The sequence below is a fragment of the Pogoniulus pusillus genome, chromosome 10 (genome assembly GCF_015220805.1).
Source record: "Pogoniulus pusillus isolate bPogPus1 chromosome 10, bPogPus1.pri, whole genome shotgun sequence".
Taxonomy (NCBI): domain Eukaryota; kingdom Metazoa; phylum Chordata; class Aves; order Piciformes; family Lybiidae; genus Pogoniulus; species Pogoniulus pusillus.
Genome location: NC_087273.1, coordinates 3,970,343 through 3,997,549, shown reverse-complemented (window position 1 = coordinate 3,997,549; position 27,207 = coordinate 3,970,343). Strand labels below are relative to the sequence as shown.

General features: G+C 57.1%; 3 protein-coding genes across 8 annotated transcripts in view; all 3 read left to right on the top strand.

Annotated features, from left to right (window-relative positions):
- The window catches only part of CDS1 (CDP-diacylglycerol synthase 1), a 111,779-nt gene extending 103,502 nt beyond the window's left edge, over positions 1-8,277 (top strand). For 5 of the 6 annotated variants that reach the window (XM_064149525.1, XM_064149527.1, XM_064149524.1 and 2 more), the window contains 4 exons: positions 549-701; positions 1,985-2,104; positions 3,396-3,499; positions 5,358-8,277. In XM_064149525.1, the coding sequence (XP_064005595.1) occupies positions 549-701; positions 1,985-2,104; positions 3,396-3,499; positions 5,358-5,487 (507 nt within the window). In that variant the 3' untranslated portion in view covers positions 5,488-8,277. The remainder of the gene's footprint in view (positions 1-548; positions 702-1,984; positions 2,105-3,395; positions 3,500-5,357) is intronic. The other variant, XM_064149526.1, reaches the window with a different exon arrangement.
- Positions 8,278-8,382: 105 nt separating this feature from the next.
- LOC135179068 (ubiquitin carboxyl-terminal hydrolase 42-like) lies at positions 8,383-13,906 on the top strand. Its single transcript, XM_064150437.1, has 11 exons — positions 8,383-9,738; positions 10,126-10,323; positions 10,757-10,867; positions 10,942-11,044; positions 11,194-11,261; positions 11,420-11,490; positions 11,999-12,081; positions 12,330-12,438; positions 12,770-12,910; positions 13,115-13,215; positions 13,594-13,906. Exons 1-11 carry the CDS (start codon positions 9,696-9,698, stop codon positions 13,904-13,906), a joined length of 1,341 nt encoding a protein of 446 aa, XP_064006507.1. The 5' UTR covers positions 8,383-9,695.
- Positions 13,907-21,664: 7,758 nt separating this feature from the next.
- LOC135179067 (ubiquitin carboxyl-terminal hydrolase 42-like) lies at positions 21,665-25,961 on the top strand. The gene is made up of 11 exons (XM_064150436.1): positions 21,665-21,794; positions 22,182-22,379; positions 22,811-22,921; positions 22,996-23,098; positions 23,248-23,315; positions 23,474-23,544; positions 24,054-24,136; positions 24,385-24,493; positions 24,825-24,965; positions 25,170-25,270; positions 25,649-25,961. The coding sequence occupies exons 1-11, from the start codon at positions 21,752-21,754 to the stop codon at positions 25,959-25,961; spliced, it is 1,341 nt and encodes a 446-aa protein (XP_064006506.1). The 5' UTR covers positions 21,665-21,751.
- Positions 25,962-27,207: the final 1,246 nt, after the last annotated feature.

Here is a 27,207-nt window from a genome sequence, read left to right as displayed (position 1 = left end):
CAGTGATCTGCAGAAGTCCCCTCCAGCCCCTCACTCTCTGTGACTCTATCTATCAGCTGCATCCCTGTTTGGACCTAAGAGTCACTGCCAGCATTGTTCCTGCTGTGTCCAGCAGCACTCTGTGTTACACACCTGATGCTGACCTCTCTCCTGAGATGCAGCTTGCACTGATGATCTGCAGAGGAGATAACCACAGCATCCACTTAGTGCTGAGGAGTTTATCAGCAGGGCCAGCAGTAGTTGTGACTGCCAAAGTGGGCAGAGGTGATAGCTCAGGTTTTCCTGAGGTGAGCTGCAGAGCAGGGAGCAGCTGATGGGCTTTGAAAAGGCAGCAACATCTCTGAGAGACACGGAAAGGAAAACACCCTGGGAAGTCACCAGCAGGTACACTGAGTGTCCAGGTTTGTCTGCCCTGTGGGGTCATTCTCCAGCTTACTCAGGCTGCTTGCACTCCAAGCTGGGTCTCTGCTCACAAGGCCATGCAGTGTAGTGTGGTTTTTAACTGGAACAGCAAAAGCCCTCCTCAGGAGTCCTCTTTTGTCTTCCAGTTCTCCTGGTTTTTGGCTCAACATCAGTACTTTGTCTGCCCTGTGGAGTATAACAGTGAGACCAACAGGTTTGTCACCGAGTGTGAAGCTTCAGAGCTCTTCCAGATGAAGAAGTATTCTGTTCCAGCAGTGCTTCAGGCTGTGTTGGGATGGGTAAGGAAAAAAGTCCAAGGCTTTGGGTTCAGATGGAACCTCCCTGGGTTGCAGGGTCCTCCTCCCTGGGTTTCTGAACCTTTCTGAGAAGGTGATGAGTGCTGGTAACGCTTGGAGGCTAAGAACTGGCTGGATGCCAGGAGCTTCTGTGTCACTGAGATGGGGATGGAGGCCACCCAAGAAGGGTTGAAATGCATTGCTGGAGTCACCCACAGACACCTGCCTCTGTTGCTGTGGGCTGGATCCTCTGGCTGCTGGACATGGGTGGCACTTCACCACTTCACAGACAAAAAGCACCCTTTAGGTTTCTGTGGGACATGGGCAAAGGCTTCTCAGAGCCCAAATCAGCAGCAAGCTCAACTAATCTGGTGAGACCTCATCAGCTGGTGTGGAGCTGCTGTTGGCACTGTGCCTTCACCATGGAACAGCCTGGTGTCTTGCTATCATTGCCTCTGTGCTGAGTGAAGAAGAATTCCCAGTGACACTTCCATGTGATGGTGCCAGCAGAACTCTGTTCCTCACACCCAGCTTGGGAGCTCTTGTGTCAGGAAAAAGCTTCTCATAGCATCACAGAATGGTCTGGGTTGGAAGGAGCCTCCAAAGCTCATCCAGTCCAACCCCCCTGCAGTCATCTTTAACTAGGTCAGCTTGCCCAGAGCCCTGTCCAGCCTCACCTTGAATATCTCCAGGGATGGGGCCTCAACCACCTCCCTGGGCAACCTGTTCCAGTGTCTCATCACCCTCACTGTCAGGAATTTCTTCCTCGTCTGCACTCTCAATCTCCTCTCTCCCAGCCCTTGCCAAAAGTCCCTCCCCAGCTCTCCTGGAGTCCCTTCAGGTACTGGAAGGCTTCTCTAAGGTTTCCCTGCAGCCTTCTCTTCTCCAGGCTGAACAGCCCCAACTCTCCCCATAGCCTGTCCCCATGGGAGAGGTTCTCCATCCCTCTGATCATCTTAGTGACCTCCTCTGGACCCTCTCTAACAGCTCCACCATACAGAGTGGAGTCAGCAGTTGTGTTGTGTGTGATTAAACTCAGGCCTGGTTGTAAACCACTCCACCAGTGGCAGTGAACTGCTCCAGCAGCACCAAACATTTCCTCCTCTGCACGTGTGCAGGCCTTCCAGCAGCTTCCTGCAGCTTTTCCTTTCTTTCCAGCATCATTTTAGGGCAGGAAGGCTGAGCTTTGAGGAGGTTTGCTCTGCAGCAGCCCCATGTGAAAGCATTCAGTCTTGAAATGCCCCCAGTCAGCACACTGAAGCTGGGTGCTGGTGTTTGTCTTGCAGGACACGGTGACCCTGTACCCCTTCCAGATGCACAGCGTCGCGCTCTCAACCTTTGCCTCCTTGATTGGGCCCTTTGGAGGCTTCTTTGCCAGTGGCTTTAAAAGAGCTTTCAAAATCAAGGTGTGTGGTGACTCCTGGAAGCTGGTTTTGGTTTGGTTTTCTCTTTGGGTTAGGGAAATGGATGGGGTTTGGGTTCAGGCATTCACTGTAGTACACAGAAGGGTGATGATGTTCCAGCTGAGTTCAGCAGATACAGAGCATCATGGAATGGTTTGGGTTGGAAGGTGCCTCTAAGCTCACCCAGTCCAACCATTCACTAACTCTGCCAAGGCTGGGGCTAAACCATGGCCCTCAGCACCACAGCTCTGCCTCTTGGAAACACCTGGTTGCAAGTGCTTCAGCAGCAGCTAACAGAAGAAGAGAAGTCAATACAAGCAGTAAATAGAATTGGATTCTGCAGGGGCAAGAAAGGATGCAGAGGTGTGGTGCTGAGTGACATGGTTTAGCCCCAACCTTGGCAGTTGCCTGAGGGTTGGACTGGGTGATCTTAGAGGTATTTTCTAATCCAGACATCCTTCTGGTGCTCTGATAGCTTTGGCTTCAGAGCTTTGCTATAACCTGATGCCAGGCACACAGATGTGCCCAGCGCTGCAAACCTGCATCTTCCACTGTCCTCTTGTAGCTGTGAGACTGTGGACAAGTCACTTCCTCTCTTCCTTTTCTCCTCAGACCCTGACTCAACCTTGCACTTAACTCCTTTAGCAAAGGTGGCCCTTAACAGAGTTATTTAGGTTGGGAAAGACCTTCTGGATCGTTGAGTCCAGCCATTAACCCTACTCTGCCACATCCATCCCCAAGCACCACATCCAGGCAGCTTCTTAACACCCCCAGGGATGGGGAATCCACCACCAAGATGTATCCCCAAGCACCACATCCAGGTGGCTTCTAAACACTTCCAGGGATGGGGACTCCCTGGGCAGCCTGGGTCAGACTCTGACAACCCTTTCAGGGAAGAATTTTTCCTACTGTCCAGCCTGAACCTCCCCTGGTGCAGCTTGAGGCCATTCCCTCTTACTCTGCCACTTCTTCCTAGGGAGAAGAGCTCAACCCCCACCTCACTGCAGCCTCATCTCAGGCAGCTGCAGACAGCAATGAGCTCTGCCCTCAGCCTCCCTCTTCCCCACACTGCACACCCCCAGCTCCCTCAGCTGCTCCTCCTCAGCTCTCTTCTCCAGACCCTTCCATAGCTTCGCTGCCTTTCTTGTGCTGACTTCTGGCTCAGTGCAGTGCAGCTGCATTTTGAGTGCAGGCTAAGCTTGCTGCTGGCAGGTGCTGCTGCCTCCTTGGAGTGTTTCACTGCAGGCACTGACCTTGGGCTTTGCTGCTGTTGTTTTCTCTTCCCACCCAAAAGGACTTTGCAGACACCATCCCAGGGCACGGTGGCATCATGGATCGCTTCGATTGCCAGTACCTGATGGCCACCTTTGTGCATGTCTACATCACCAGTTTCATAAGGTAGGAGCTTTGTGCTCACTGTTGATGAACTGCAGCAGTTACCTCCCCCAAGCTGTCTTCTGTGCTGTGGGTGGAGCTGGGATTGCATTCCTAACTCCGACTTGTGCAACGATAGAAGACGCAGAACTCCTAAGCTGTTACAGCCTCTGCTTTGGGTCAGGTTAAAGCTGTGCCTCAAGATGTCTCTGGCTGCTGCTGGAGGTAACCTCTGTGCCTTAAATAACCACAAGGTTGTCTAGAAACATCCTGAAGGTTTGACTCGAATTTACTGACTGTAGGGAGGTGTGAGGATGGGGCTTGGGGCAGGAGGGTTGCTGCCTCCCCTCTGTGGTTCCTGAAGAATGCAGAGGTGGTGAGACTGAAGCTCTTCCTGAAAGTTGCAGTAGTTGTCAGTCACTTGTCTTGGTGTTTCCTGGTCGAGATGAGAACTCAGGGAGCTTGTATCCTGGGTGTCTTGGTTCAAAACAGGTTCTTTGTGGTTGCCTGTTACCTGAGTTGGGCAATTTGAGCTTTTTCCCAACATCAGCTATGGTCGGAGACAGAGGAGACAGCTTCTTAACAGCCCTGCTCATTTCTGAACCACAGCAGCTTTCAAGAAGAATCACACAATCAGGCAGGGTTGGAAGGGACCACAAGGATCAGCCAGTTCCAACCCCACTGCCATGGGCAAGGACACCCTACCCTAGAGCAGGCTGCCCACAGCCTCAGCCAGCCTGGCCTTAAACACCTCCAGCCATGGGGCCTCAACCACCTCCCTGGGCAACCCATTCCAGCCTCTCACTGCTCTCATGCTCAACTTCCTCCTCATGTCCAGAAACCATGGGGCTGACAGTTCCCTTGCAGTCAGTCACTCTGGTTCCTGAGGCAGGGACTGGAGGTGTCCACACTGACAAAAGCCCTCAGTTTTGTAAGTGCCTGTGGCTCAATAATTAGCAGCTACCTGATCAGCCACAGATTTGCTGCCTCATCTTTAGTCCAGTGTAGAAGCAGACTGCAAATCAGTGACTATGTCCTATGAGGACAGACTGAAAGTGTTGGGGCTGTGCAGGCTGGAGCAGAGGAGGCTCCCAGGTGACCTTCTTGTGACCTTCCAGGATCTGAAGGGGTCTACAAAAAAGCTGGGGAGGGACTTTAAAGGATATCAGGAAGTGCCAGGACTGGGGCGAATGTAGCAAAGGTGGAGGTGGGGAGAGTCAGCCTGGACATGAGGAAGAAGTTGTTGAGCATCAGAGTGGTGAGAGGCTGGAATCGGTTGCCCAGGGAGGTTGTTGAGGCCCCATGGCTGGAGGTGTTTAAGGCCAGGCTGGCTGAGGCTGTGGGCAGCCTGCTCTAGAGTAGAGTGTCCTTGCCCATGGCAGTGGGGTTGGAACTGGCTGATCCTTGTGGTCCCTTCCAACCCTGCCTGATTGTGTGATTCTATGACCAGCCAGAAGTGAGGCTGCCAGTTAGAAACACTGGGGCTAATTTCAGATTCCCCTTACTGACTTAGCCACCTTGCCACTTGTTTCACTCTCACACAGCTCATCTGGCACCAGGCGCAAGCTGAAAAGGCTCTGTGGGTAGAACTGGTTGATTGCAGTGGTCAGTGATGAAGCAGGGCAGGTTATTAGCCAGAAGCCTTCTTCCTCTCTCCATCTGACAGCCAACACAAGACATACTTTGTAGTTCCTCTTCAGTCTGAGCTGAGGAGTCTGCTGTGCCAGGAATGCTGAGAGGAGAGGCTGGGGGAAACCCTTCACTTGCTGCTGCATTCTTTGTGCAGCAAGGGGGAATTGGAAAGGTGTTGCAAAGTTTGTTGGGAGCTGTTGCTCACCACCACAAACAAATAATTAGTGATTATTTTTTTTTCCCTTGACAGAGGTCCAAATCCCAGCAAATTACTACAGCAGCTGTTGATCCTCCAGCCTGAGCAGCAGCTCAGCGTGTACAAAACCCTGAAATCTCAGCTCGTTGCAAAAGGCATCCTGCAGCCATCTCTGAGGGGGTAGTTTGTCAGAAGAGAGGATGGGAAGAAACCTGCATCTGCAAGAAGCCTGTGGGAAGAGCATTGCCAGCGTGCAGCTAGGGAGTGGCTAAAGGGAGAGGGCTCTGTGGGCTGGGCAGGCTGAGTGCTCCCTGAGGTGAAGGTGAGTGCTGTGGCTTCCTGCTGGCACGCAGCAGGTCGCTGACTCCTCCGCAGTACTTGAGAAGCTGGCAAAGCAAGAGAACTGCTGCTGCGTGCTTCAGCTGCTCAAGTGAAGGGCTGCAGCCTGCCTTGGGCACCCAGCCTGGCAGGCTTGGCACCCAGCCTGGCAGGCTTGGGACTCAGACATGAAATAAAGCTCACTCTTAGTTTTTACTGAGTTATTTAAAACCAGATATCTTAGCAGTAGTGGTTTTGGGGTGGGTTTTGGTTGTTGTGGGTTTGGGGTTGTGTTTTTGAGTCTCCAGTGGTTGCTGAGGCACAAAGAGATGAAGCACTTTTATCCAGCCCCGTGCTGAACCTACAGTTGAGCAGAACTTTGTGTTGGCCTGGTCAGAGAGGTGCTTGGAGCCTGCCAGGTCGGGCTGGCTGTATTTGCTGAGCAGGCAGGAAGGTTGAACTCAGCTCTCTCTCAGAACACAGCTTTCTTAGGACACCAGAGCAAGCTTTCCAGAGATGAGTCCCTCTGCTGCAAGGCTGCAGAGCTGCTGCTGCTGCTGCTGCAAGGCTGGTGGTAGGGATTCTAAACAAGGGTCTGCCTCCAAGAGCAGAGGTGACCTGAGGAGATGGGATCCTTCCATCCAGGAACCAGCCTGGGGAGCATCTGGAGTGGAAAGCCTTGGTATCCACAGCCTGGGGAGAATCTGGAGTGGAAACCCTTGGTATCCACAGCCTGGGGAGACTCTGGAGTGGAAACCCTTGGTATCCACAGCCTGGGGAGACTCTGGAGTGGAAACCCTTGGTATCCACAGCCTGGGGAGAATCTGGAGTGGAAACCCTTGGTATCCACAGCCTGGGGAGAATCTGGAGTGGAAACCCTTGGTATCCACAGCCTGGGGAGCATCTGGAGTGGAAACCCTTGGTATCCACAGCCTGGGGAGAATCTGGAGTGGAAACCCTTGGTATCCACAGCCTGGGGAGAATCTGGAGTGGAAACCCTTGGTATCCACATCCTGGGGAGACTCTGGAGTGGAAACCCTTGGTATCCACAGCCTGGGGAGACTCTGGAGTGGAAACCCTTGGTATCCACAGCCTGGGGAGACTCTGGAGTGGAAACCCTTGGTTTGTACAGCCTGGGGAGTATCTGGAGTGGAAACCCTTGGTATCCACAGCCTGGGGAGACTCTGGAGTGGAAACCCTTGGTATCCACAGCCTGGGGAGCATCTGGAGTGGAAACCCTTGGTATCCACAGCCTGGGGAGAATCTGGGGTGGAAGCCCTTGGTTTGTACAGTCTGGGGGAGACTCTGGAGTGGAAACCCTTGGTATCCACAGCCTGGGGAGAATCTGGAGTGGAAACCCTTGGTTTGTACAGCCTGGGAGAGAATCTGGGGTGGAAGCCCTTGGTTTGTACAGTCTGGGGGAGACTCTGGAGTGGAAACCCTTGGTATCCACGGCCTGGAGACAGTCACTCAAGCCTTATCTTTTTGAAAGCACTTGGAGTGCTGAGTGAAAAGCAACCTTTAAGTGCTGCTTTGTTAAGGTGTGAAGCAGGGAAGTTGTGCCTGGTGATGGTGCAGAGGGCCAGACAGGGTGCAGAGCTCTGCTGCTGCTTGCTAGTTGGCAAGAAGATCCTTAAGCAAGCTTGGGTACACAAAAAGGTGTTTGAGTGGAGGCTTCGTGCAGGCAGCAGCTCTGCTGTGGACATGTGAGGAAAGCTGAGGTTCTGTGGTCTCACTCCTGACTGCTTTCTAACAGTTTGCACCGTGTGATGCAAATAAAAGTGCAAGCCCTTGTTAAGTGACAGAGGTGACTGCTGGGCAGGCAGAAAGCACAGGTGCCAGCTTGGTCTTGGCATCCTGGTCCTTGGAAGAATTGAGTTTTGCCAGGAGGTTGTCAGTAAGCTTCTGCAGGGGCAAATGTGTGGGGGCCATGCAGACAGAGCTGTGTGTGTATGAAATATTTACAGGGGTGTGTGCAGAGAGGGCAAAGGTGAGAGAGGGAGCAAAGAGCCTTACAGAGCTGCTTCTGCTGCTGCTTGAGGAATGAACCATGGAGGAAGTCTCCCGGGTGGGTGGGAAGCTGCACCTCAAAACCTCAGGCTGCTTGTTGAGTACCCTGCAGCTGAGACTCCCTCCATGCACCCACTCGGGGAGCAGCAGCTCTGGGCATGGCTATGAAGCAAACTGAAGTCTGGAGCAATTCTTGTTGGTGTCAGACCAAGTAAATGAGGTCTGACCTGCAGGACTGTGTGGGAGGAGCCCCCCAGGGGAGGAAGAATGTCACCAGACCCTTGTGTGACTTGGCTTCTTAATGGGAGTGGCCTGAATTTGAGCTCTTGCCCAGGCTGAGGAGAAGTGGTGGCACAAGAGTGGAAAGGTGCTGCAGAGAGAAGGGCAGGGAAAATGAGAGCGACCGCAGGAGCATCCCTGGGTAACTAACTTTGAGCTGAGGCTTTGGACAGGATGCTTCTGAGCACACAGAGCCATCCTGGAGCTGGAACATCCTTCTCGTGGGTACTGGGGACTGAAAAAGGAATCTAGGAAGTGAAACCTCTCTACATAGAACAGATCTACATAAAAGGGCAGTTTACTTGGGAAACTTGAACTTTTTAGTGTCCCTTTCTAGCATGTGTAATAAAAAGAGTTAACAGCAAAAGTCTGTTTTAGCAGTGAATGCAAGAGAGCATCGGGGATGAAGTGTGCTGCCTGCTGGCAGTGCCCACACGAAGGCAGCACCTCGGAGCCGGCTGGGCAGAGCAGTGGCTTGGGCCGGCTGTCAGTAAAGCTCAGCAGGAGCTGTCACTGGAGGGTGGCTGAGCTGTGACTGGCAGCCACAGTCCCTCTCACCAGCCTCTTCACCCGACTTGTTCTGCTGTCAGCTGCAGCGTGGCAGCCTGACCAGCAGGGCAGCTGAGCTTCGCGCAGCAGAGAGCCTTCTCCCTTGCACTGTGGCTGCCGCTGCAGGGCTGCCCCTGGAGCAGCAGCGGTGTATTTTGTGTAAGTACTGTAAATGGTGTCAGCCTGTCCTGCCTGCTGCACTTGGGCTGCTTCAGGCCCTCACTGGAGCAGGCACTGTGGAAACGAAAAATAACAACAGAGAAGAAGAAACCCTGAGCTGGAAACCCTCCTGCCTCCTCTGTCCTGCAGCGTGCACAGCAGGCAGAGTTTGTGTCCTTGAGATGGTTCCTTACAGCTGTGTTGCAAAGAGCTAAGCCTGCACTTCGTTCCATGTGACTGCTGCCCGGTAAAGTGGCTTCGAGCAAGACCCTGCAGCCCGGAGGAGCTGCTGCTGCTTCCCCCTCCTACAACACGAAAGCCCCAGGCAGCCAAGCTGTGCTATCAGAGAACACAGAACGGTCCGGGCTGGAAGGGACCTCTAGAGGTCATCCAGCAGCCAGCAGGGACTTCCCCACTAGAGCAGCTCACCCAGGGCCCGTCAAGCCTCACCTTGACTGTAACCATCCTAGGAGAAGCAGCAATGGGTGTAAGTTGCAGCAACAGAGGCTCCGCCTCAACAGATGGGGGAACTTATGACTGGAAGGGTCCCAGAGCACTGAACAGGCTCCCCAGAGAGGTTGTGGAGTCTCCTTCTCTGGGTCCTGTCAAGGCCTGTCTGGATGTGTCCCTCTGTGGTCTGTGTCAGGCAGAACTGTCCTGCTCCAGCAGGGGTGGGTTGGACTCGATGACCTCCTTGGGTCCCTTCCCAGCCCTGACATCCTGTGAGCCTGTGAAAGCATCTTCCCAGCTGAACAAACGACCCTGCAGTAAGTTTGGGCATGCTTTTATGTTACTAAATACTAATCAATCACTTGCATTAGTATCAGATCTGCCTTACACAAAGCCCCTAACGGCCACGCTGAGGAGAGTTCTGCCAGAGGAGCAAACACCCACGGCAGAGCTGCGCTGAGGGCTAAACACTTCTTTATTTCTGTTCACTTTACAGGACAGGCCAACAGCTGGGCACAGATGAAAGCCCCTCGAGTGGACCCTAACCACAGGAGCTGAGCCGTCCTGCGTTTCTGCTCTGCTCCTGCTGCCCCCTGGGCTCCGTGCAGCCCCGCGTCACAATGGGGCATGGCGCCGGGACACGCCGGCGCTTGTGACCTCAGCGGGCCAGGTCTGTATAGGCTGCAGAGCAGCCAGCCCCAGCCAGTCGGACTGAGCTGCCCTTCGGCCTCACTCCGCTCTTCCTCTGCCGCTTGAGCAAGTGGCTGCTTCTGCTAACCGCTGCTCCTGTACTGCCCCCCAGTGCGGGAGGAGTCTTCAGCTCCCATTCTCTCTGTGCTGCCGGTGAGCAGGGTTGGGCTCTGGGGACACACGATGGAGCAGGCAGGGAACGGGACACAGGAGCAGGCAGTTTCAGTGGCAGCCTTTGGCTGCCCCCGGTGCCCTTGGGCGCAGTCCGGGCTGGCTGTCCTGGGTGCTCCTGTGCAGGACCAGCTCTGGCAACACCTGAGCTGCAGCAGCATGGTCTCACCTCTCCTCCCCTCTCATTTCCCTGCAGTGCCTGCCGAGGGAATGGCTCCGCCAGAGGGAATCCTCTCATCCGAGGAGATCTGCCTGGAGTGGCAGCAGAGACAGGGCCCTGGAGCTGGCCTCTACAACATGGGCGAGACCTGCTTCATCAACTCTGTCCTGCAGTGCCTGACCTACACCCCCCCTCTGGCCAACTACTTCCTCTCCGGGCTGCACAGGCGCTCCTGTGAGTACCTGAGGAGCTTCTGCTTGTGAGCGGGGGGAGGGGGGGCACTGCCCAAGCATCCCCAGCAGATGGGACTGGATTTAGGAACGAAGCTGCCCTCCTCTGCCAGCCTCTCCCAGGGGGTGCTCCTGGAGCTGAGGTGCCACTTGCCACGTCTGGCTGTCTTCACCTTCAGACAGGCCCCGTGTCCTGGCCCCAGCTCTCGGGGCCTGTCCCTGCGGGTTAAGCCCTCTGTGTGCATCGCTCCCAAGCCTGGAGTCAGCTCAGCATCCCTCTGAAGCAAGTTTTCTGTGCACTGTCCTGGCCTTGCTGGGACGTGGCACCTTGGCAGAAGAGCAGCAGAGCCTGTTGCTAGAGGGTCAGGATCTCCATTAGCTTTCCCATCTCTGTGGGTGGTTTGCTCACCTGAGCACTTTGCTTGCCTCCCCTTCAGGCCAGCAGCAAGTCTTCTGCATGATGTGCACGATGGAAGCACACATCTGTGACGTCCTGCAGGCTGCAGGCAGCATCCTGGAGCCCCTGAGTGTCCTCGAGAGCCTCCAGTGTAAGTCATGTCAGGAGCTCTGCCAGGCCTTCTCCATTCCTGCAGCAGAGCACCACTGAGCTCTTCTTTCCCAGGTGTTGGAGATCTGTTCCTGGATGGCAGGCAGGAGGATGCACACGAGTTCTTCTGCTTCCTGCTGATGGCCATGCAGGCAGCGTGTCCAGCTGAGAGCAGCAGGTAAGCACAGGCAAATGACCTCCTCAGTGGTCCCCAGCCCTTTGACCCCTTGATGCCCTCCCATCCAGGAGAGACCTGTGCCCAGGCCTTTCAGACAAAGCCAGGCTCCGGGAGGAGAGAGCTCTCTACCCGACGCCATTTCTTTCCAGCCTGGAGCTCTGCTTGCCCTCCAGGAACATCATCCAGCAAATATTCGAGGGCCTTCTGAGATCCAGACGTAAGTGTGCAGTGTCGCCCTTGTCCCTGGAGCTGTCGGTGCCCTCCTGCCTGCTGCGCCCAGCCCCTCAGCGTGTGGCTGCCGCAGCCGGCAGACAGAGGGCACAGCGGCACCGTCGGTGGCTTCCCCCTGGCTGAGCTTCTTCCTTTGCCTTCCAGTCACCTGCCTGAGCTGCGACGCTGCCTCCGATTCCTACGAGCCCTTCCTGAATGTCCCTTTGGATATCGGGGTACGAGGGTTTGTCCCTGCGCTGCCAGAGGCCCAGGGCCCCTGCAGCTTTGCAGAAGCCACATGCTTGGCTCAACCACCACCTGCTGGAACAGGAGAGAGCCTGGTGGTGGGTGGGAAGCGGCAGGGATGGTGTCCTGGGCGGGCCATGGTGGTGGTGTTCCACTTAGGGCTGGCTTTCGACTGGACAAGCAGGCTCTGCTCTCTCTGCACCCACAGTGTGCCCCCTCCTGCTTCCTTTGGCCCTTGCCTCCACCCCACCTGAGCTGCCAGGCTCTGATGGGTTCTGAGCCTGCAGACAGTGGGAGCTGAAGCGAGCAGAGAGGAGTAGCTCTTGGCAGCCCGGGAATGCCTGGGCATTGAGGGAAAGGAGGGCATCAGGCTCTCCTTCTGCCTCCTCCTGGAGGCCTCCTCGGCCTCAGCTACCAGGGCCACCCTCTCAGCTGCCAGGAGGCCTTTGGGCTGGGGCTTCTCCCTGAGCTCGCAGCTCTGCTTTCTCTCTCCTGCAGGGAGCCTCATCTGTCAGCGCAGCTCTGCAGGCCTTCGTGCAGCCGGAGCTGCTGGACGGAGCAAACTGCATCAGATGCAGGAGGTGAGGTGGTCCCCGATGGCACTGTCAATGCCAGGTGCTGCACCGAGGTGCTGCCCTTCCCCCAGCACAAGTCACCTTCTGCCCTGCACCTGCAAATGCCCCCTCAGAAGGCTCAGCTCTTTGTAAGGTGACCTCATGGGTCTGAAGGGCCTGCAGACAGCTGCAGGGCGTGTGAGACTGGGAGCTGCTCTGGCCTGCTGGGGCAAGAGAGGCTGCATTTCAGCACGGGCTCTCTGCTTGCTTTCCAGCTGTGACACTGTGGCTGCAGCCTCCAAGGGGTTCAGCATCCAAGACGCGCCCCCGGTCCTGACGCTGGCTCTGAAGAGGTTTGGCATGACCGGCAGAAAGCTCAGCAAGGTGCGTGGGCAGCTGCAGGGCAGCTTCCTCCTCCTGCAGCAGGAGGCTTCCCAAAGCTGTGCCCCTTCACCAGCTCCTTCAGTTGCATATTGCCAAAGGCCCTTCTGGGAGCACCGAGGGGAGTGCCCGTGGGCAGAGCAGCGCTGCTGTGCTGGGGCAGAGCTGCTCTGGCCAGAACAGTTCCCTGCCACCTAAACTACTGCAGGTTGCAGCAGGGCAACCAAGGATCGTGGCCCAGAGTCGCGTTCACTGCCCTCTGCGCCCTGCTCCGCAACCCCTCCTGTGTGCGGTACCTCAGGATGGCTTCTGAGCCCTCTGGGTCTCCCTGCAGGCTGTGGAGTTCCCCCTGAGCCTGGACCTTCGCCCATACATGTCCCAGGCACGGGGAGAGCCGTGCCTGTACAGCCTCTACGCTGTGCTGGTGCACAGAGGCGGCGGCAGTGCCAGCGGGCACTACTTCTGCTACGTAAAGGTGAGCAGAACCTGCCTGGCTGAGACGTGTGCTGGGGAGGAGAAGCTTCCCCGGCAGGGTGGCTGGCAGCCGAGGCCTTGGGGAGAAGGTCTGCCCAGGGCCGGGGCTGGCTTTGCTCTGGCACACTGCGGGCTCTGAGCTTCTCCAGCGGTGGGTTGGTGCCAGCAGGCAGCTCCTCTCCAGCTCGACTCTCTTCTGTTGCAGGCCAGCAACGGGCTGTGGTACCGGATGGACGACACCTCCGTGACGCCCTGCGCCGTGGGCACCGTGCTGCGGCAGCAAGCCTACCTGCTGTTCTACGTCAGGTGGTGGCAGCATCTCCTTCTGCCTCTGCTGGGTCTCTTCTCGCCCTCCTGAGCGCACTTCTCGCTGGCACAGGAGACAATTTGCTCCCTGTGGCCTTCGGTGCTGTCAAACCTGAACCAGCCCTCCTCAGCACTTCTCTTCCCTGGCTGGGCTTTAGGCTGCTGCCCTCCTGTCACCTGCTGCTTCTCTGCTCTCTTCCCCTGGTGACAGGAGAGAAGAGCACTCAAAGGAGTCTGCAGGAAGACCCCAGTGGATCTTCTTCCCACCCCTACTCTTGGTTCTGTCTTCTCTCTGCCATAGAAACTGATCTGAGAGACACAGCCCCGGAGGTGCCTGCAAGAGCAGCCCTAACCAGAGATCCCTCTCTTGTTCTCCAGGTGCTCTGCTCCAGGCACTGCAGAGAGCACTGCTGCATCTCCAGCGTCACCACAGGCAGAGCACCTTAGTGCCTGTGAGGCTGGCAGTGGGCAGCTGGCTTCTCCCCACTGCCAGAGAGGCAACGGTGCCAGGAAGAGGCTGCGGAGCAGATCCTCGCAGCAGGACAATGATCCCTGTGGCAGCGCTTCCACGGACACCACAGGCTGCAGCCCACCAGCAGGGAGAAGGAGGAGGACTGATCCTCCAAACCCTGACGGTGCTCCCGGGGAAGTAGCAACAGCAGCTCCTTCCCCTGACAGCCCCCTCCCCTGACAGCCCCCCTCCCCTGACAGCCCCCCCTTCCCCTGACAGCCCCCCCTCCCCTGACAGCCCCCCCTCCCCTGACAGCCCCCCCTTCCCCTGACAGCCCCCCCTTCCCCTGACAGCCCCCTTCCCCTGACAGCCCCCCTCCCCTGACAGCCCCAAGCAGGTTTCTGTGCCCACTGTTGAACACACTCAGCTGGGCACAGGCTGCAGCCAACCAGCAGGGAGGAAGAGGAAGGCCGATCCTCCTAACCCTGATGATGCCCCCAAAGGCATCAGAAAACCAGGACCCTTATCCAAGGCTGTGGGTCACTCCAAATCCCTTCTTCCCGACGGCCTCTGTGTCGGTTTGAATGGGGGAAGAAGAAAGCTCGACCCTGCCCTCCATAGCCTCCCCGCAGAGGGTCCCGCTTCTCCAGGAAGGGGAGGTGACCCTTCCTCCCCTGCCATACCAAAAGCACTAGATCGTGGCAGCAGTGGCTCGGGCAGTTCTTGCAGTCAATTGTTGGGCAAGCTACAGAAGCCCCCAACTTAAAGCCTTCTGCCCAGCTGAGCCAGTGGTGGATGCTGACCAATGTTAAATCCTTGTCCCAGATTCAAGAGGGCCAACCTGTGCCGGTTAAGCTGCCCTCTGTTGGGGTTGTGCCCATGGCACTGGCTAAGCCCAGGGGGTTATACTCCTTCCCATAGCACCCAGGGGAAGCTCCACTGCATTAGTGTGTGTGGGATTGTGCCCAACTATTAACTGCCAAGCCCAGCCACTGCACGCCGAGGCAAGTCTGTTTCCTTGCAGGACAGAGTCAAGGCCAAGGACCAGATTCCAGCACATCGACCAGTACCTGACCAGCACCTGGCAGAGGGAGAACCAGATACACAGGAGACAGAGGCACCTCACCCAGGTGACCAGACGATGACAGCAGCAGGACCCAGAGAGCACAACCTCCAGCCATGGACTCAGAGCAAGTAAGGCTCTACTGTGAACTTGTTGCTCTGCCAGGGACAAAGCAATCAATGAATTGCTTATTTAAGTGTGTGGCCTTGTTAAAGGTTGTTGGGGCTACTGATAAATATTGTTAGTACTGTTGGCATGGCATAGGGGAGAGCTAACCTAGAGATAGGACACACACCTCACTGAACTGCAAGGGGTTATTACCCACGTGCTGGAGCACCTCTCCTGTGAGGACAGACTGAAAGAGTTTGGGCTGTTCAGTCTGGAGAAGAGGAGGCTCACAGGTGACCTTCTTGTGGCTTTTCAGTATCTGAAGGGGGCCTGCAAAATGCTGGGGAGGGGCTAGGAGGAAGTTCTTCCCAGAGAGACTGATTGGCATTGGAATGGGCTGCCCAGGGAGGTGGTGGAGTCACCCTTCCTGGAGGTGTTCAGGAAAAGACAGGATGAGGCACTTAGTGCCATGGTCTGGTTGACTGGATAGGGCTGGGTGCTATGTTGGACTGGATGAGCTTGAAGGTCTCTTCCAACCTGGCTGATGCTGTGATTCTTTTTAGGCTCTCATGGACTGCCAGGACTATGGAGAATGGAGCAAAGCCAGAGAGGACAGATTCAGACTGGACATGACGAGGAAGTTCTTCACCATGAGAGTGGTGAGAGCCTGGAATGGGTTGCCCAGGGAGGCAGTTGAAGTCCTGTCCCTGGAGGTGTTTAAGGCCAGGCTGGATGAGGCTGTGGCCAGGGCGTCCCTGCCCATGACAGGGGAGCTGGAACTGGCTGATCCTTGTGGTCCCTGCCAACCCTGACTGATTCAGTGAATCCCTAGACACAGCTGTCCACTGCCACCAGGGCAGATTGTTGTGGAGCACTCCAAATCCCTTCTTCCTCCCTCCCCTGTCTCTGGAGGTTTGAATGTGGGAAGAAGGTGGCAGAAAACTGTTTCACACACACACCTTGTGGGCTTGAAGGGGGCACTGACTGGTGGGCAAGCCTGCACTGGCATCGGCTGGTGATTGGCTGCTCCCTTGCGCCCAGTGTATGTATCGCCACAGAGAGGTTGCCTAGGGAAGGTCCTAACCAGAGGGAGGAACAGAGCGCGTGGCTCTCGCCTTGCAGCTCCCCTCTAGTCCTGCCCTTGCACAGCTCATGCCACTGCCCCCCAAGTCTGCCAGTTTGGCAAGTCCTTAGGTCCACGAGAGAGAGAGCTGCCAGCGGCACCCGGACCTGGCTCCTCTCGGAGCGCTGTATGCCAGCGCCCTGCTCGCTACCCCAAGCTGGGGAACGTGGCAGCAGTTTGGCTTCTGCCCCTGCGCTGCCCAGGCAGCACTGCTCCACGATCTTTGCCTCGTGGAAGCTGTGCCCACAGACCCTTGGGGCTTTGGCAGGGTTCATTCGCATCGGACTTAACGCCGCCTGGATCCACGACTGGACAGAGCCTGCAGCGTCAGAGGCTGACGCAGAGGAATTCAGCAGGGATTGTCGCTCCACTGCTACTTCACCTCTGTGAGTAAACCCTGCTGCTCCCTAGGTGCTCTGCTCAGCCTGATCTCTAAGTGGGGTCAAGCTGCCTTGGAGCTTAACCTTGTCCATTTTCTGCCTTTCCTAGGTTACTGAACATGGCCCTAAGCATCCTCGTGAAGACTTCCCGACCGAGATGGAACCTGTACACAAACCTTTACTGAGTTGTTTGCAGTTTGGGGAAAGAGCTTTTTGGGGAAATAGAAATACAGTTGTATTATAACTCCTGCCTCAGCCAATTAATTCCCAACCAAATCACACAGCAGCTCCAAGCAGAGTCCTGTACCTACAGCTGCCAGGGAGCCGGCTCAGCTGGGCCCCTGTCCACAGCATGTCCCTGATCAACCCAGTCCGATGGACACTGAGGGCTATCCTCCTTCAGCAGTGAGGAAGAGGAGGAGCAGCTTCTCAGTGCTTCAGGAAATGTGGCTCAAGAAAGCCAAGTGGTGCTGCAGTTCCTGAGCTTGGAGGATAGTGCAGCACAGCATCTGAATTCTGCAGTGCCAAAGCAGAGCAGGAGGAATCCAGGACGCTGCAAAACTAAGCCCACTGGGGACCAAGCTGCAGAAAGGGCACCAGCAGCCCACCCTGTCCCTGCTCCTTGTGCTGCCTCTGGCCTGCAGGAGCTCTGAGAGACCCTCCAGAGGCTTGGACAACTCTGCCAGCTGCTGTGCCTGCCCAAGGCTCCCTCCAGGAAGAGCTTCCCAACTTTTGGACTGTCTTGTACAAGGAAGAGACATAAAAGCCAGTGTTGGCCCTCAGTGCACCACTGCTGTGGGTGTTTGCTTCTCCGTCGGTCTGGGGGGGATCGATGGAACAATTCTCAGGGTGGCAGGTTTGTGACCAGGGGTTTTGGAAGCTGTGATCCTGCCTGTGCCCAGCTTGGGATCTCTTCTTGTGTAATGCAGCCTCCAGGGCCCTGGAATGGAAGTGGACTGGAGGAGCAAACAGTGAGCTGGAGCCAACCTGTGCTGAGCAGCTGGGCCCTGGGCTGTACTGCTCAGTGGCATCAGGTCTAATAAGAGACCAGTGCCTGTTGGTGCCCCTCTGGGCCCAGTATTGAGTCAGCTCAGCAAGGGGAACTGCAGAGGAGGTTATGTGAGTGCTGAGCAGCAAGACAGGGTGCCCAGGCAGCCGGTGGAGAACCCAGATGTGGAGATGTTCCCCAGCCCTCTGGACATAGTCCTGCACAACTGGCTGCAGCTGGCCCTGCTTTAGCAGTGCCACCCCAAACTGCAGATGTGAGCAAGGGCTTCCCAGGGAAGGGCCAGACCTGGAGGCTGTTGCTGTTCCTCACCTTCCCTTGGCAACCCTTTCACAGCAAGTGAGCCTCTGTGAACCTCATGGGCTTTAATGAGGCCAAATCCAAGGTCCTACACATGGGTGGGGGCAGCCTCCAGTATCAGCACAGACTGGGGGCTGAAGGCATTGAGCACAGCCCCGTGGAGAAGGACGAGGGTGCAGTGGTGGATGCAAAGCCGGAGTTGAGCTGTGTGCTCGCAGCCGAAAAGGCAACTGTGTCCTGGGCTGTCTCAAAAGAAGTGTGGCCAGCAGGTCAGAGGAGGAGATTCTGCTGCTCTGCTCTTCTTTGCTGAGACCCTGCTGGAGTACTGTGTCCAAGCCTGGAGTCCTGAATACAGGAAAGCCACAGACCTGTTGGAACGGCTGCAGAAGAGCACAACAGTCAGCAGAGAGGTGGAAATGTCTCCTGTGAGAAAAAGATGACAGACTCGGTGTGGTTCAGAACGCTGGGGAGAGACCTTCCCATGGGCTCCCCCTGTTTAAAGCGAGCTGTGAAGAATGACAGGGACAGTCTTTGGAGCAGTGCCTGTTGCACCAGGACAAGAGGAGATTCAGACTAGAGAGACGGAAGAAACGTTTTACAGGGCGGGGGGTGAGACTCTGCCCCGACGCTGCCCAGAGAGGTGTTGGATGCCTGCCGGCCATAAGCGTTGCAGGCCAGGCTGGGGGGTTTCAGCAAGCTGCGCCAGTTGCCCAGGGAGTTGGTTGAGGCCCCATGGCTGGAGGTGTTTAAGGCCAGGCTGGATGAGGCTGTGTGCAGCCTGCTCTAGAGTAGGGTGTCGTTGCCCATGGCAGGGGGGTTGGAACTGGCTGATCCTTGTGGTCCCTTCCAACCCTGCCTGATTGTGTGATTCTATGACCAGCTAGAAGTGAGGCTGCCAGTTAGAAACACTGGGGCTAATTTCAGATTCCCCTTACTGACTTAGCCACCTTGCCACTTGTTTCACTCTCACACAGCTCATCTGGCACCAGGCACAAGCTGAAAAGGCTCTGTGGGTAAAACTGGTTGATTGCAGTGGTCAGTGATGAAGCAGGGCAGGTTATTAGCCAGAAGCCTTCTTCCTCTGTCCATCTGACAGCCAACACAAGACATACTTTGTAGTTCCTCTTCAGGCTGAGCTGAGGAGTCTGCTGTGCCAGGAATGCTGAGAGGAGAGGCTGGGGGCAACCCTTCACTTGCTGCTGCATTCTTTGTGCAGCAAGGGGGAATTGGAAAGGTGTTGCAAAGTTTGTTGGGAGCTGTTGCTCACCACCACAAACAAATAATTAGTGATTATTTTTTTTTCTCTTGACAGAGGTCCAAATCCCAGCAAATTACTACAGCAGCTGTTGATCCTCCAGCCTGAGCAGCAGCTCAGCGTGTACAAAACCCTGAAATCTCAGCTCGTTGCAAAAGGCATCCTGCAGCCATCTCTGAGGGGGTAGTTTGTCAGAAGAGAGGATGGGAAGAAACCTGCATCTGCAAGAAGCCGGTGGGAAGAGCATTGCCAGCGTGCAGCTAGGGAGTGGCTAAAGGGAGAGGGCTCTGTGGGCTGGGCAGGCTGAGTGCTCCCTGAGGTGAAGGTGAGTGCTGTGGCTTCCTGCTGGCACGCAGCAGGTCGCTGACTCCTCCGCAGTACTTGAGAAGCTGGCAAAGCAAGAGAACTGCTGCTGCGTGCTTCAGCTGCTCAAGTGAAGGGCTGCAGCCTGCCTTGGGCACCCAGCCTGGCAGGCTTGGGACTCAGACATGAAATAAAGCTCACTCTTAGTTTTTACTGAGTTATTTAAAGCCAGATATCTTAGCAGTAGTGGTTTTGGGGTGGGTTTTGGTTGTTGTGGGTTTGGGGTTGTGTTTTTGAGTCTCCAGTGGTTGCTGAGGCACAAAGAGATGAAGCACTTTTATCCAGCCCAGTGCTGAACCTACAGTTGAGCAGAACTTTGTGTTGGCCTGGTCAGAGAGGTGCTTGGAGCCTGCCAGGTCGGGCTGGCTGTATTTGCTGAGCAGGCAGGAAGGTTGAACTCAGCTCTCTCTCAGAACACAGCCTTACAGAGCTGCTTCTGCTGCTGCTGCTTGAGGAATGAACCATGGAGGAAGTCTCCCGGGTGGGTGGGAAGCTGCACCTCAAAACCTCAAGCTGCTTGTTGAGTACCCTGCAGCTGAGACTCCCTCCATGCACCCACTCGGGGAGCAGCAGCTCTGGGCATGGCTATGAAGCAAACTGAAGTCTGGAGCAATTCTTGTTGGTGTCAGACCAAGTAAATGAGGTCTGACCTGCAGGACTGTGTGGGAGGAGCCCCCCAGGGGAGGAAGAATGTCACCAGTCCCTTGTGTGACTTGGCTTCTTAATGGGAGTGGCCTGAATTTGAGCTCTTGCCCAGGCTGAGGAGAAGTGGTGGCACAAGAGTGGAAAGGTGCTGCAGAGAGAAGGGCAGGGAAAATGAGAGCGACCGCAGGAGCATCCCTGGGTAACTAACTTTGAGCTGAGCCTTTGGACAGGATGCTTCTGAGCACACAGAGCCATCCTGGAGCTGGAACATCCTTCTCGTGGGTACTGGGGACTGAAAAAGGAATCTAGGAAGTGAAACCTCTCTACATAGAACAGATCTACATATAAGGGCAGTTTACTTGGGAAACTTGAACTTTTTAGTGTCCCTTTCTAGCATGTGTAATAAAAAGAGTTAACAGCAAAAGTCTGTTTTAGCAGTGAATGCAAGAGAGCATCGGGGATGAAGTGTGCTGCCTGCTGGCAGTGCCCACATGAAGGCAGCACCTCGGAGCCGGCTGGGCAGAGCAGTGGCTTGGGCCGGCTGTCAGTAAAGCTCAGCAGGAGCTGTCACTGGAGGGTGACTGAGCTGTGACTGGCAGCCACAGTCCCTCTCACCAGCCTCTTCACCCGACTTGTTCTGCTGTCAGCTGCAGCGTGGCAGCCTGACCAGCAGGGCAGCTGAGCTTCCCGCAGCAGAGACCCTTCTCCCTTGCACTGTGGCTGCCGCTGCAGGGCTGCCCCTGGAGCAGCAGCGGTGTATTTTGTGGAAGTACTGTAAATGGTGTCAGCCTGTCCTGCCTGCTGCACTTGGGCTGCTTCAGGCCCTCACTGGAGCAGGCACTGTGGAAACGAAAAATAACAACAGAGAAGAAGAAACCCTGAGCTGGAAACCCTCCTGCCTCCTCTGTCCTGCAGCGTGCACAGCAGGCAGAGTTTGTGTCCTTGAGATGGTTCCTTACAGCTGTGTTGCAAAGAGCTAAGCCTGCACTTCGTTCCATGTGACTGCTGCCCGGTAAAGTGGCTTCGAGCAAGACCCTGCAGCCCGGAGGAGCTGCTGCTGCTTCCCCCTCCTACAACACGAAAGCCCCAGGCAGCCAAGCTGTGCTATCAGAGAACACAGAACGGTCCGGGCTGGAAGGGACCTCTAGAGGTCATCCAGCAGCCAGCAGGGACTTCCCCACTAGAGCAGCTCACCCAGGGCCCGTCAAGCCTCACCTTGACTGTAACCATCCTAGGAGAAGCAGCAATGGGTGTAAGTTGCAGCAACAGAGGCTCCGCCTCAACAGATGGGGGAACTTATGACTGGAAGGGTCCCAGAGCACTGAACAGGCTCCCCAGAGAGGTTGTGGAGTCTCCTTCTCTGGGTCCTGTCAAGGCCTGTCTGGATGTGTCCCTCTGTGGTCTGTGTCAGGCAGAACTGTCCTGCTCCAGCAGGGGTGGGTTGGACTCGATGACCTCCTTGGGTCCCTTCCCAGCCCTGACATCCTGTGAGCCTGTGAAAGCATCTTCCCAGCTGAACAAACGACCCTGCAGTAAGTTTGGGCATGCTTTTATGTTACTAAATACTAATCAATCACTTGCATTAGTATCAGATCTGCCTTACACAAAGCCCCTAACGGCCACGCTGAGGAGAGTTCTGCCAGAGGAGCAAACACCCACGGCAGAGCTGCGCTGAGGGCTAAACACTTCTTTATTTCTGTTCACTTTACAGGACAGGCCAACAGCTGGACACAGATGAAAGCCCCTCGAGTGGACCCTAACCACAGGAGCTGAGCCGTCCTGCGTTTCTGCTCTGCTCCTGCTGCCCCCTGGGCTCCGTGCAGCCCCGCGTCACAATGGGGCATGGCGCCGGGACACGCCGGCGCTTGTGACCTCAGCGGGCCAGGTCTGTATAGGCTGCAGAGCAGCCAGCCCCAGCCAGTCGGACTGAGCTGCCCTTCGGCCTCACTCCGCTCTTCCTCTGCCGCTTGAGCAAGTGGCTGCTTCTGCTAACCGCTGCTCCTGTACTGCCCCCCAGTGCGGGAGGAGTCTTCAGCTCCCATTCTCTCTGTGCTGCCGGTGAGCAGGGTTGGGCTCTGGGGACAGACGATGGAGCAGGCAGGGAACGGGACACAGGAGCAGGCAGTTTCAGTGGCAGCCTTTGGCTGCCCCCGGTGCCCTTGGGCGCAGTCCGGGATGGCTGTCCTGGGTGCTCCTGGGCAGGACCAGCTCTGGCAACACCTGAGCTGCAGCAGCATGGTCTCACCTCTCCTCCCCTCTCATTTCCCTGCAGTGCCTGCCGAGGGAATGGCTCCGCCAGAGGGAATCCTCTCATCCGAGGAGATCTGCCTGGAGTGGCAGCAGAGACAGGGCCCTGGAGCTGGCCTCTACAACATGGGCGAGACCTGCTTCATCAACTCTGTCCTGCAGTGCCTGACCTACACCCCCCCTCTGGCCAACTACTTCCTCTCCGGGCTGCACAGGCGCTCCTGTGAGTACCTGAGGAGCTTCTGCTTGTGAGCGGGGGGAGGGGGGGCACTGCCCAAGCATCCCCAGCAGATGGGACTGGATTTAGGAGCGAAGCTGCCCTCCTCTGCCAGCCTCTCCAGGGGTGCTCCTGGAGCTGAGGTGCCACTTGCCACGTCTGGCTGTCTTCACCTTCAGACAGGCCCCGTGTCCTGGCCCCAGCTCTCGGGGCCGGTCCCTGCGGGTTAAACCCTCTGTGTGCATCGCTCCCAAGCCTGGAGTCAGCTCAGCATCCCTCTGAAGCAAGTTTTCTGTGCACTGTCCTGGCCTTGCTGGGACGTGGCACCTTGGCAGAAGAGCAGCAGAGCCTGTTGCTAGAGGGTCAGGATCTCCATTAGCTTTCCCATCTCTGTGGGTGGTTTGCTCACCTGAGCACTTTGCTTGCCTCCCCTTCAGGCCAGCAGCAAGTCTTCTGCATGATGTGCACGATGGAAGCACACATCTGTGACGTCCTGCAGGCTGCAGGCAGCATCCTGGAGCCCCTGAGTGTCCTCGAGAGCCTCCAGTGTAAGTCATGTCAGGAGCTCTGCCAGGCCTTCTCCATTCCTGCAGCAGAGCACCACTGAGCTCTTCTTTCCCAGGTGTTGGAGATCTGTTCCTGGATGGCAGGCAGGAGGATGCACACGAGTTCTTCTGCTTCCTGCTGATGGCCATGCAGGCAGCGTGTCCAGCTGAGAGCAGCAGGTAAGCACAGGCAAATGACCTCCTCAGTGGTCCCCAGCCCTTTGACCCCTTGATGCCCTCCCATCCAGGAGAGACCTGTGCCCAGGCCTTTCAGACAAAGCCAGGCTCCGGGAGGAGAGAGCTCTCTACCCGACGCCATTTCTTTCCAGCCTGGAGCTCTGCTTGCCCTCCAGGAACATCATCCAGCAAATATTCGAGGGCCTTCTGAGATCCAGACGTAAGTGTGCAGTGTCGCCCTTGTCCCTGGAGCTGTCGGTGCCCTCCTGCCTGCTGCGCCCAGCCCCTCAGCGTGTGGCTGCCGCAGCCGGCAGACAGAGGGCACAGCGGCACCGTCGGTGGCTTCCCCCTGGCTGAGCTTCTCCCTTTGCCTTCCAGTCACCTGCCTGAGCTGCGACGCTGCCTCCGATTCCTACGAGCCCTTCCTGAATGTCCCTTTGGATATCGGGGTACGAGGGTTTGTCCCTGCGCTGCCAGAGGCCCAGGGCCCCTGCAGCTTTGCAGAAGCCACATGCTTGGCTCAACCACCACCTGCTGGGAACAGGAGAGAGCCTGGTGGTGGGTGGGAAGCGGCAGGGATGGTGTCCTGGGCGGGCCATGGTGGTGGTGTTCCACTTAGGGCTGGCTTTCGACTGGACAAGCAGGCTCTGCTCTCTCTGCACCCACAGTGTGCCCCCTCCTGCTTCCTTTGGCCCTTGCCTCCACCCCACCTGAGCTGCCAGGCTCTGATGGGTTCTGAGCCTGCAGACAGTGGGAGCTGAAGCGAGCAGAGAGGAGTAGCTCTTGGCAGCCCGGGAATGCCTGGGCATTGAGGGAAAGGAGGGCATCAGGCTCTCCTTCTGCCTCCTCCTGGAGGCCTCCTCGGCCTCAGCTACCAGGGCCACCCTCTCAGCTGCCAGGAGGCCTTTGGGCTGGGGCTTCTCCCTGAGCTCGCAGCTCTGCTTTCTCTCTCCTGCAGGGAGCCTCATCTGTCAGCGCAGCTCTGCAGGCCTTCGTGCAGCCGGAGCTGCTGGACGGAGCAAACTGCATCAGATGCAGGAGGTGAGGTGGTCCTCGATGGCACTGTCAATGCCAGGTGCTGCACCGAGGTGCTGCCCTTCCCCCAGCACAAGTCACCTTCTGCCCTGCACCTGCAAATGCCCCCTCAGAAGGCTCAGCTCTTTGTAAGGTGACCTCATGGGTCTGAAGGGCCTGCAGACAGCTGCAGGGCGTGTGAGACTGGGAGCTGCTCTGGCCTGCTGGGGCAAGAGAGGCTGCATTTCAGCACGGGCTCTCTGCTTGCTTTCCAGCTGTGACACTGTGGCTGCAGCCTCCAAGGGGTTCAGCATCCAAGACGCGCCCCCGGTCCTGACGCTGGCTCTGAAGAGGTTTGGCATGACCGGCAGAAAGCTCAGCAAGGTGCGTGGGCAGCTGCAGGGCAGCTTCCTCCTCCTGCAGCAGGAGGCTTCCCAAAGCTGTGCCCCTTCACCAGCTCCTTCAGTTGCATATTGCCAAAGGCCCTTCTGGGAGCACCGAGGGGAGTGCCCGAGGGCAGAGCAGTGCTGCTGTGCTGGGGCAGAGCTGCTCTGGCCAGAACAGTTCCCTGCCACCTAAACTACTGCAGGTTGCAGCAGGGCAACCAAGGATCGTGGCCCAGAGTCGCGTTCACTGCCCTCTGCGCCCTGCTCCGCAACCCCTCCCGTGTGCGGTACCTCAGGATGGCTTCTGAGCCCTCTGGGTCTCCCTGCAGGCTGTGGTGTTCCCCCTGAGCCTGGACCTTCGCCCATACATGTCCCAGGCACGGGGAGAGCCGTGCCTGTACAGCCTCTACGCTGTGCTGGTGCACAGAGGCGGCGGCAGTGCCAGCGGGCACTACTTCTGCTACGTAAAGGTGAGCAGAACCTGCCTGGCTGAGACGTGTGCTGGGGAGGAGAAGCTTCCCCGGCAGGGTGGCTGGCAGCCGAGGCCTTGGGGAGAAGGTCTGCCCAGGGCCGGGGCTGGCTTTGCTCTGGCACACTGCGGGCTCTGAGCTTCTCCAGCGGTGGGTTGGTGCCAGCAGGCAGCTCCTCTCCAGCTCGACTCTCTTCTGTTGCAGGCCAGCAACGGGCTGTGGTACCGGATGGACGACACCTCCGTGACGCCCTGCGCCGTGGGCACCGTGCTGCGGCAGCAAGCCTACCTGCTGTTCTACGTCAGGTGGTGGCAGCATCTCCTTCTGCCTCTGCTGGGTCTCTTCTCGCCCTCCTGAGCGCACTTCTCACTGGCACAGGAGACAATTTGCTCCCTGTGGCCTTCGGTGCTGTCAAACCTGAACCAGCCCTCCTCAGCACTTCTCTTCCCTGGCTGGGCTTTAGGCTGCTGCCCTCCTGTCACCTGCTGCTTCTCTGCTCTCTCCTTCTGGTGACAGGAGAGAAGAGCACTCAAAGGAGGCTATAGGAAGACCCCAGGGGATCTTCTTCCCACCCCTACTCTTGGTTCTGTCTTCTCTCTGCCATAGAAACTGATCTGAGAGACGCAGCCCCGGAGGTGCCTGCAAGAGCAGCCCTAACCAGAGATCCCTCTCTTGTTCTCCAGGTGCTCTGCTCCAGGCACTGCAGAGAGCACTGCTGCATCTCCAGCGTCACCACAGGCAGAGCACCTTAGTGCCTGTGAGGCTGGCAGTGGGCAGCTGGCTTCTCCCCACTGCCAGAGAGGCAACGGCGCCAGGAAGAGGCTGCGGAGCAGATCCTCGCAGCAGGACAATGATCCCTGTGGCAGCGCTTCCACGGACACCACAGGCTGCAGCCCACCAGCAGGGAGAAGGAGGAGGACTGATCCTCCAAACCCTGACGGTGCTCCCGGGGAAGTAGCAACAGCAGCTCCTTCCCCTGACAGCCCCCTCCCCTGACAGCCCCCCTCCCCTGACAGCCCCCCTCCCCTGACAGCCCCCTCCCCTGACAGCCCCCCTTCCCCTGACAGCCCCCCCTTCCCCTGACAGCCCCCCCTTCCCCTGACAGCCCCCCCTTCCCCTGACAGCCCCCCTCCCCTGACAACCCCCCCTTCCCCTGACAGCCCCCCCTTCCCCTGACAGCCCCCCTCCCCTGACAGCCCCCCCTTCCCCTGACAGCCCCCCCTTCCCCTGACAGCCCCCCTCCCCTGACAGCCCCCCCTTCCCCTGACAGCCCCCCCTTCCCCTGACAGCCCCCCTTCCCCTGACAGCCCCAAGCAGGTTTCTGTGCCCACTGTTGAACACACTCAGCTGGGCACAGGCTGCAGCCAACCAGCAGGGAGGAAGAGGAAGGCCGATCCTCCTAACCCTGACGATGCCCCCAAAGGCATCAGAAAACCAGGACCCTTATCCAAGGCTGTGGGTCACTCCAAATCCCTTCTTCCCGACGGCCTCTGTGTCGGTTTGAATGGGGGAAGAAGAAAGCTCGACCCTGCCCTCCACAGCCTCCCCGCAGAGGGTCCCGCTTCTCCAGGAAGGGGAGGTGACCCTTCCTCCCCTGCCATACCAAAAGCACTAGATCGTGGCAGCAGTGGCTCGGGCAGTTCTTGCAGTCAGTTGTTGGGCAAGCTACAGAAGCCCCCAGCTTAAAGCCTTCTGCCCAGCTGAGCCAGTGGTGGATGCTGACCAATGTTAAATCCTTGTCCCAGATTCAAGTGGGCCAACCTGTGCCGGTTAAGCTGCCCTCTGTTGGGGTTGTGCCCATGGCACTGGCTAAGCCCAGGGGGTTATACTCCTTCCCATAGCACCCAGGGGAAGCTCCACTGCATTAGTGTGTGTGGGATTGTGCCCAACTATTAACTGCCAAGCCCAGACACTGCACGCCGAGGCAAGTCTGTTTCCTTGCAGGACAGAGTCAAGGCCAAGGACCAGATTCCAGCACATCGACCAGTACCTGACCAGCACCTGGCAGAGGGAGAACCAGATACACAGGAGACAGAGGCACCTCACCCAGGTGACCAGACGATGACAGCAGCAGGACCCAGAGAGCACAACCTCCAGCCATGGACTCAGAGCAAGTAAGGCTCTACTGTGAACTTGTTGCTCTGCCAGGGACAAAGCAATCAATGAATTGCTTATTTAAGTGTGTGGCCTTGTTAAAGGTTGTTGGGGCTACTGATAAATATTGTTAGTACTGTTGGCATGG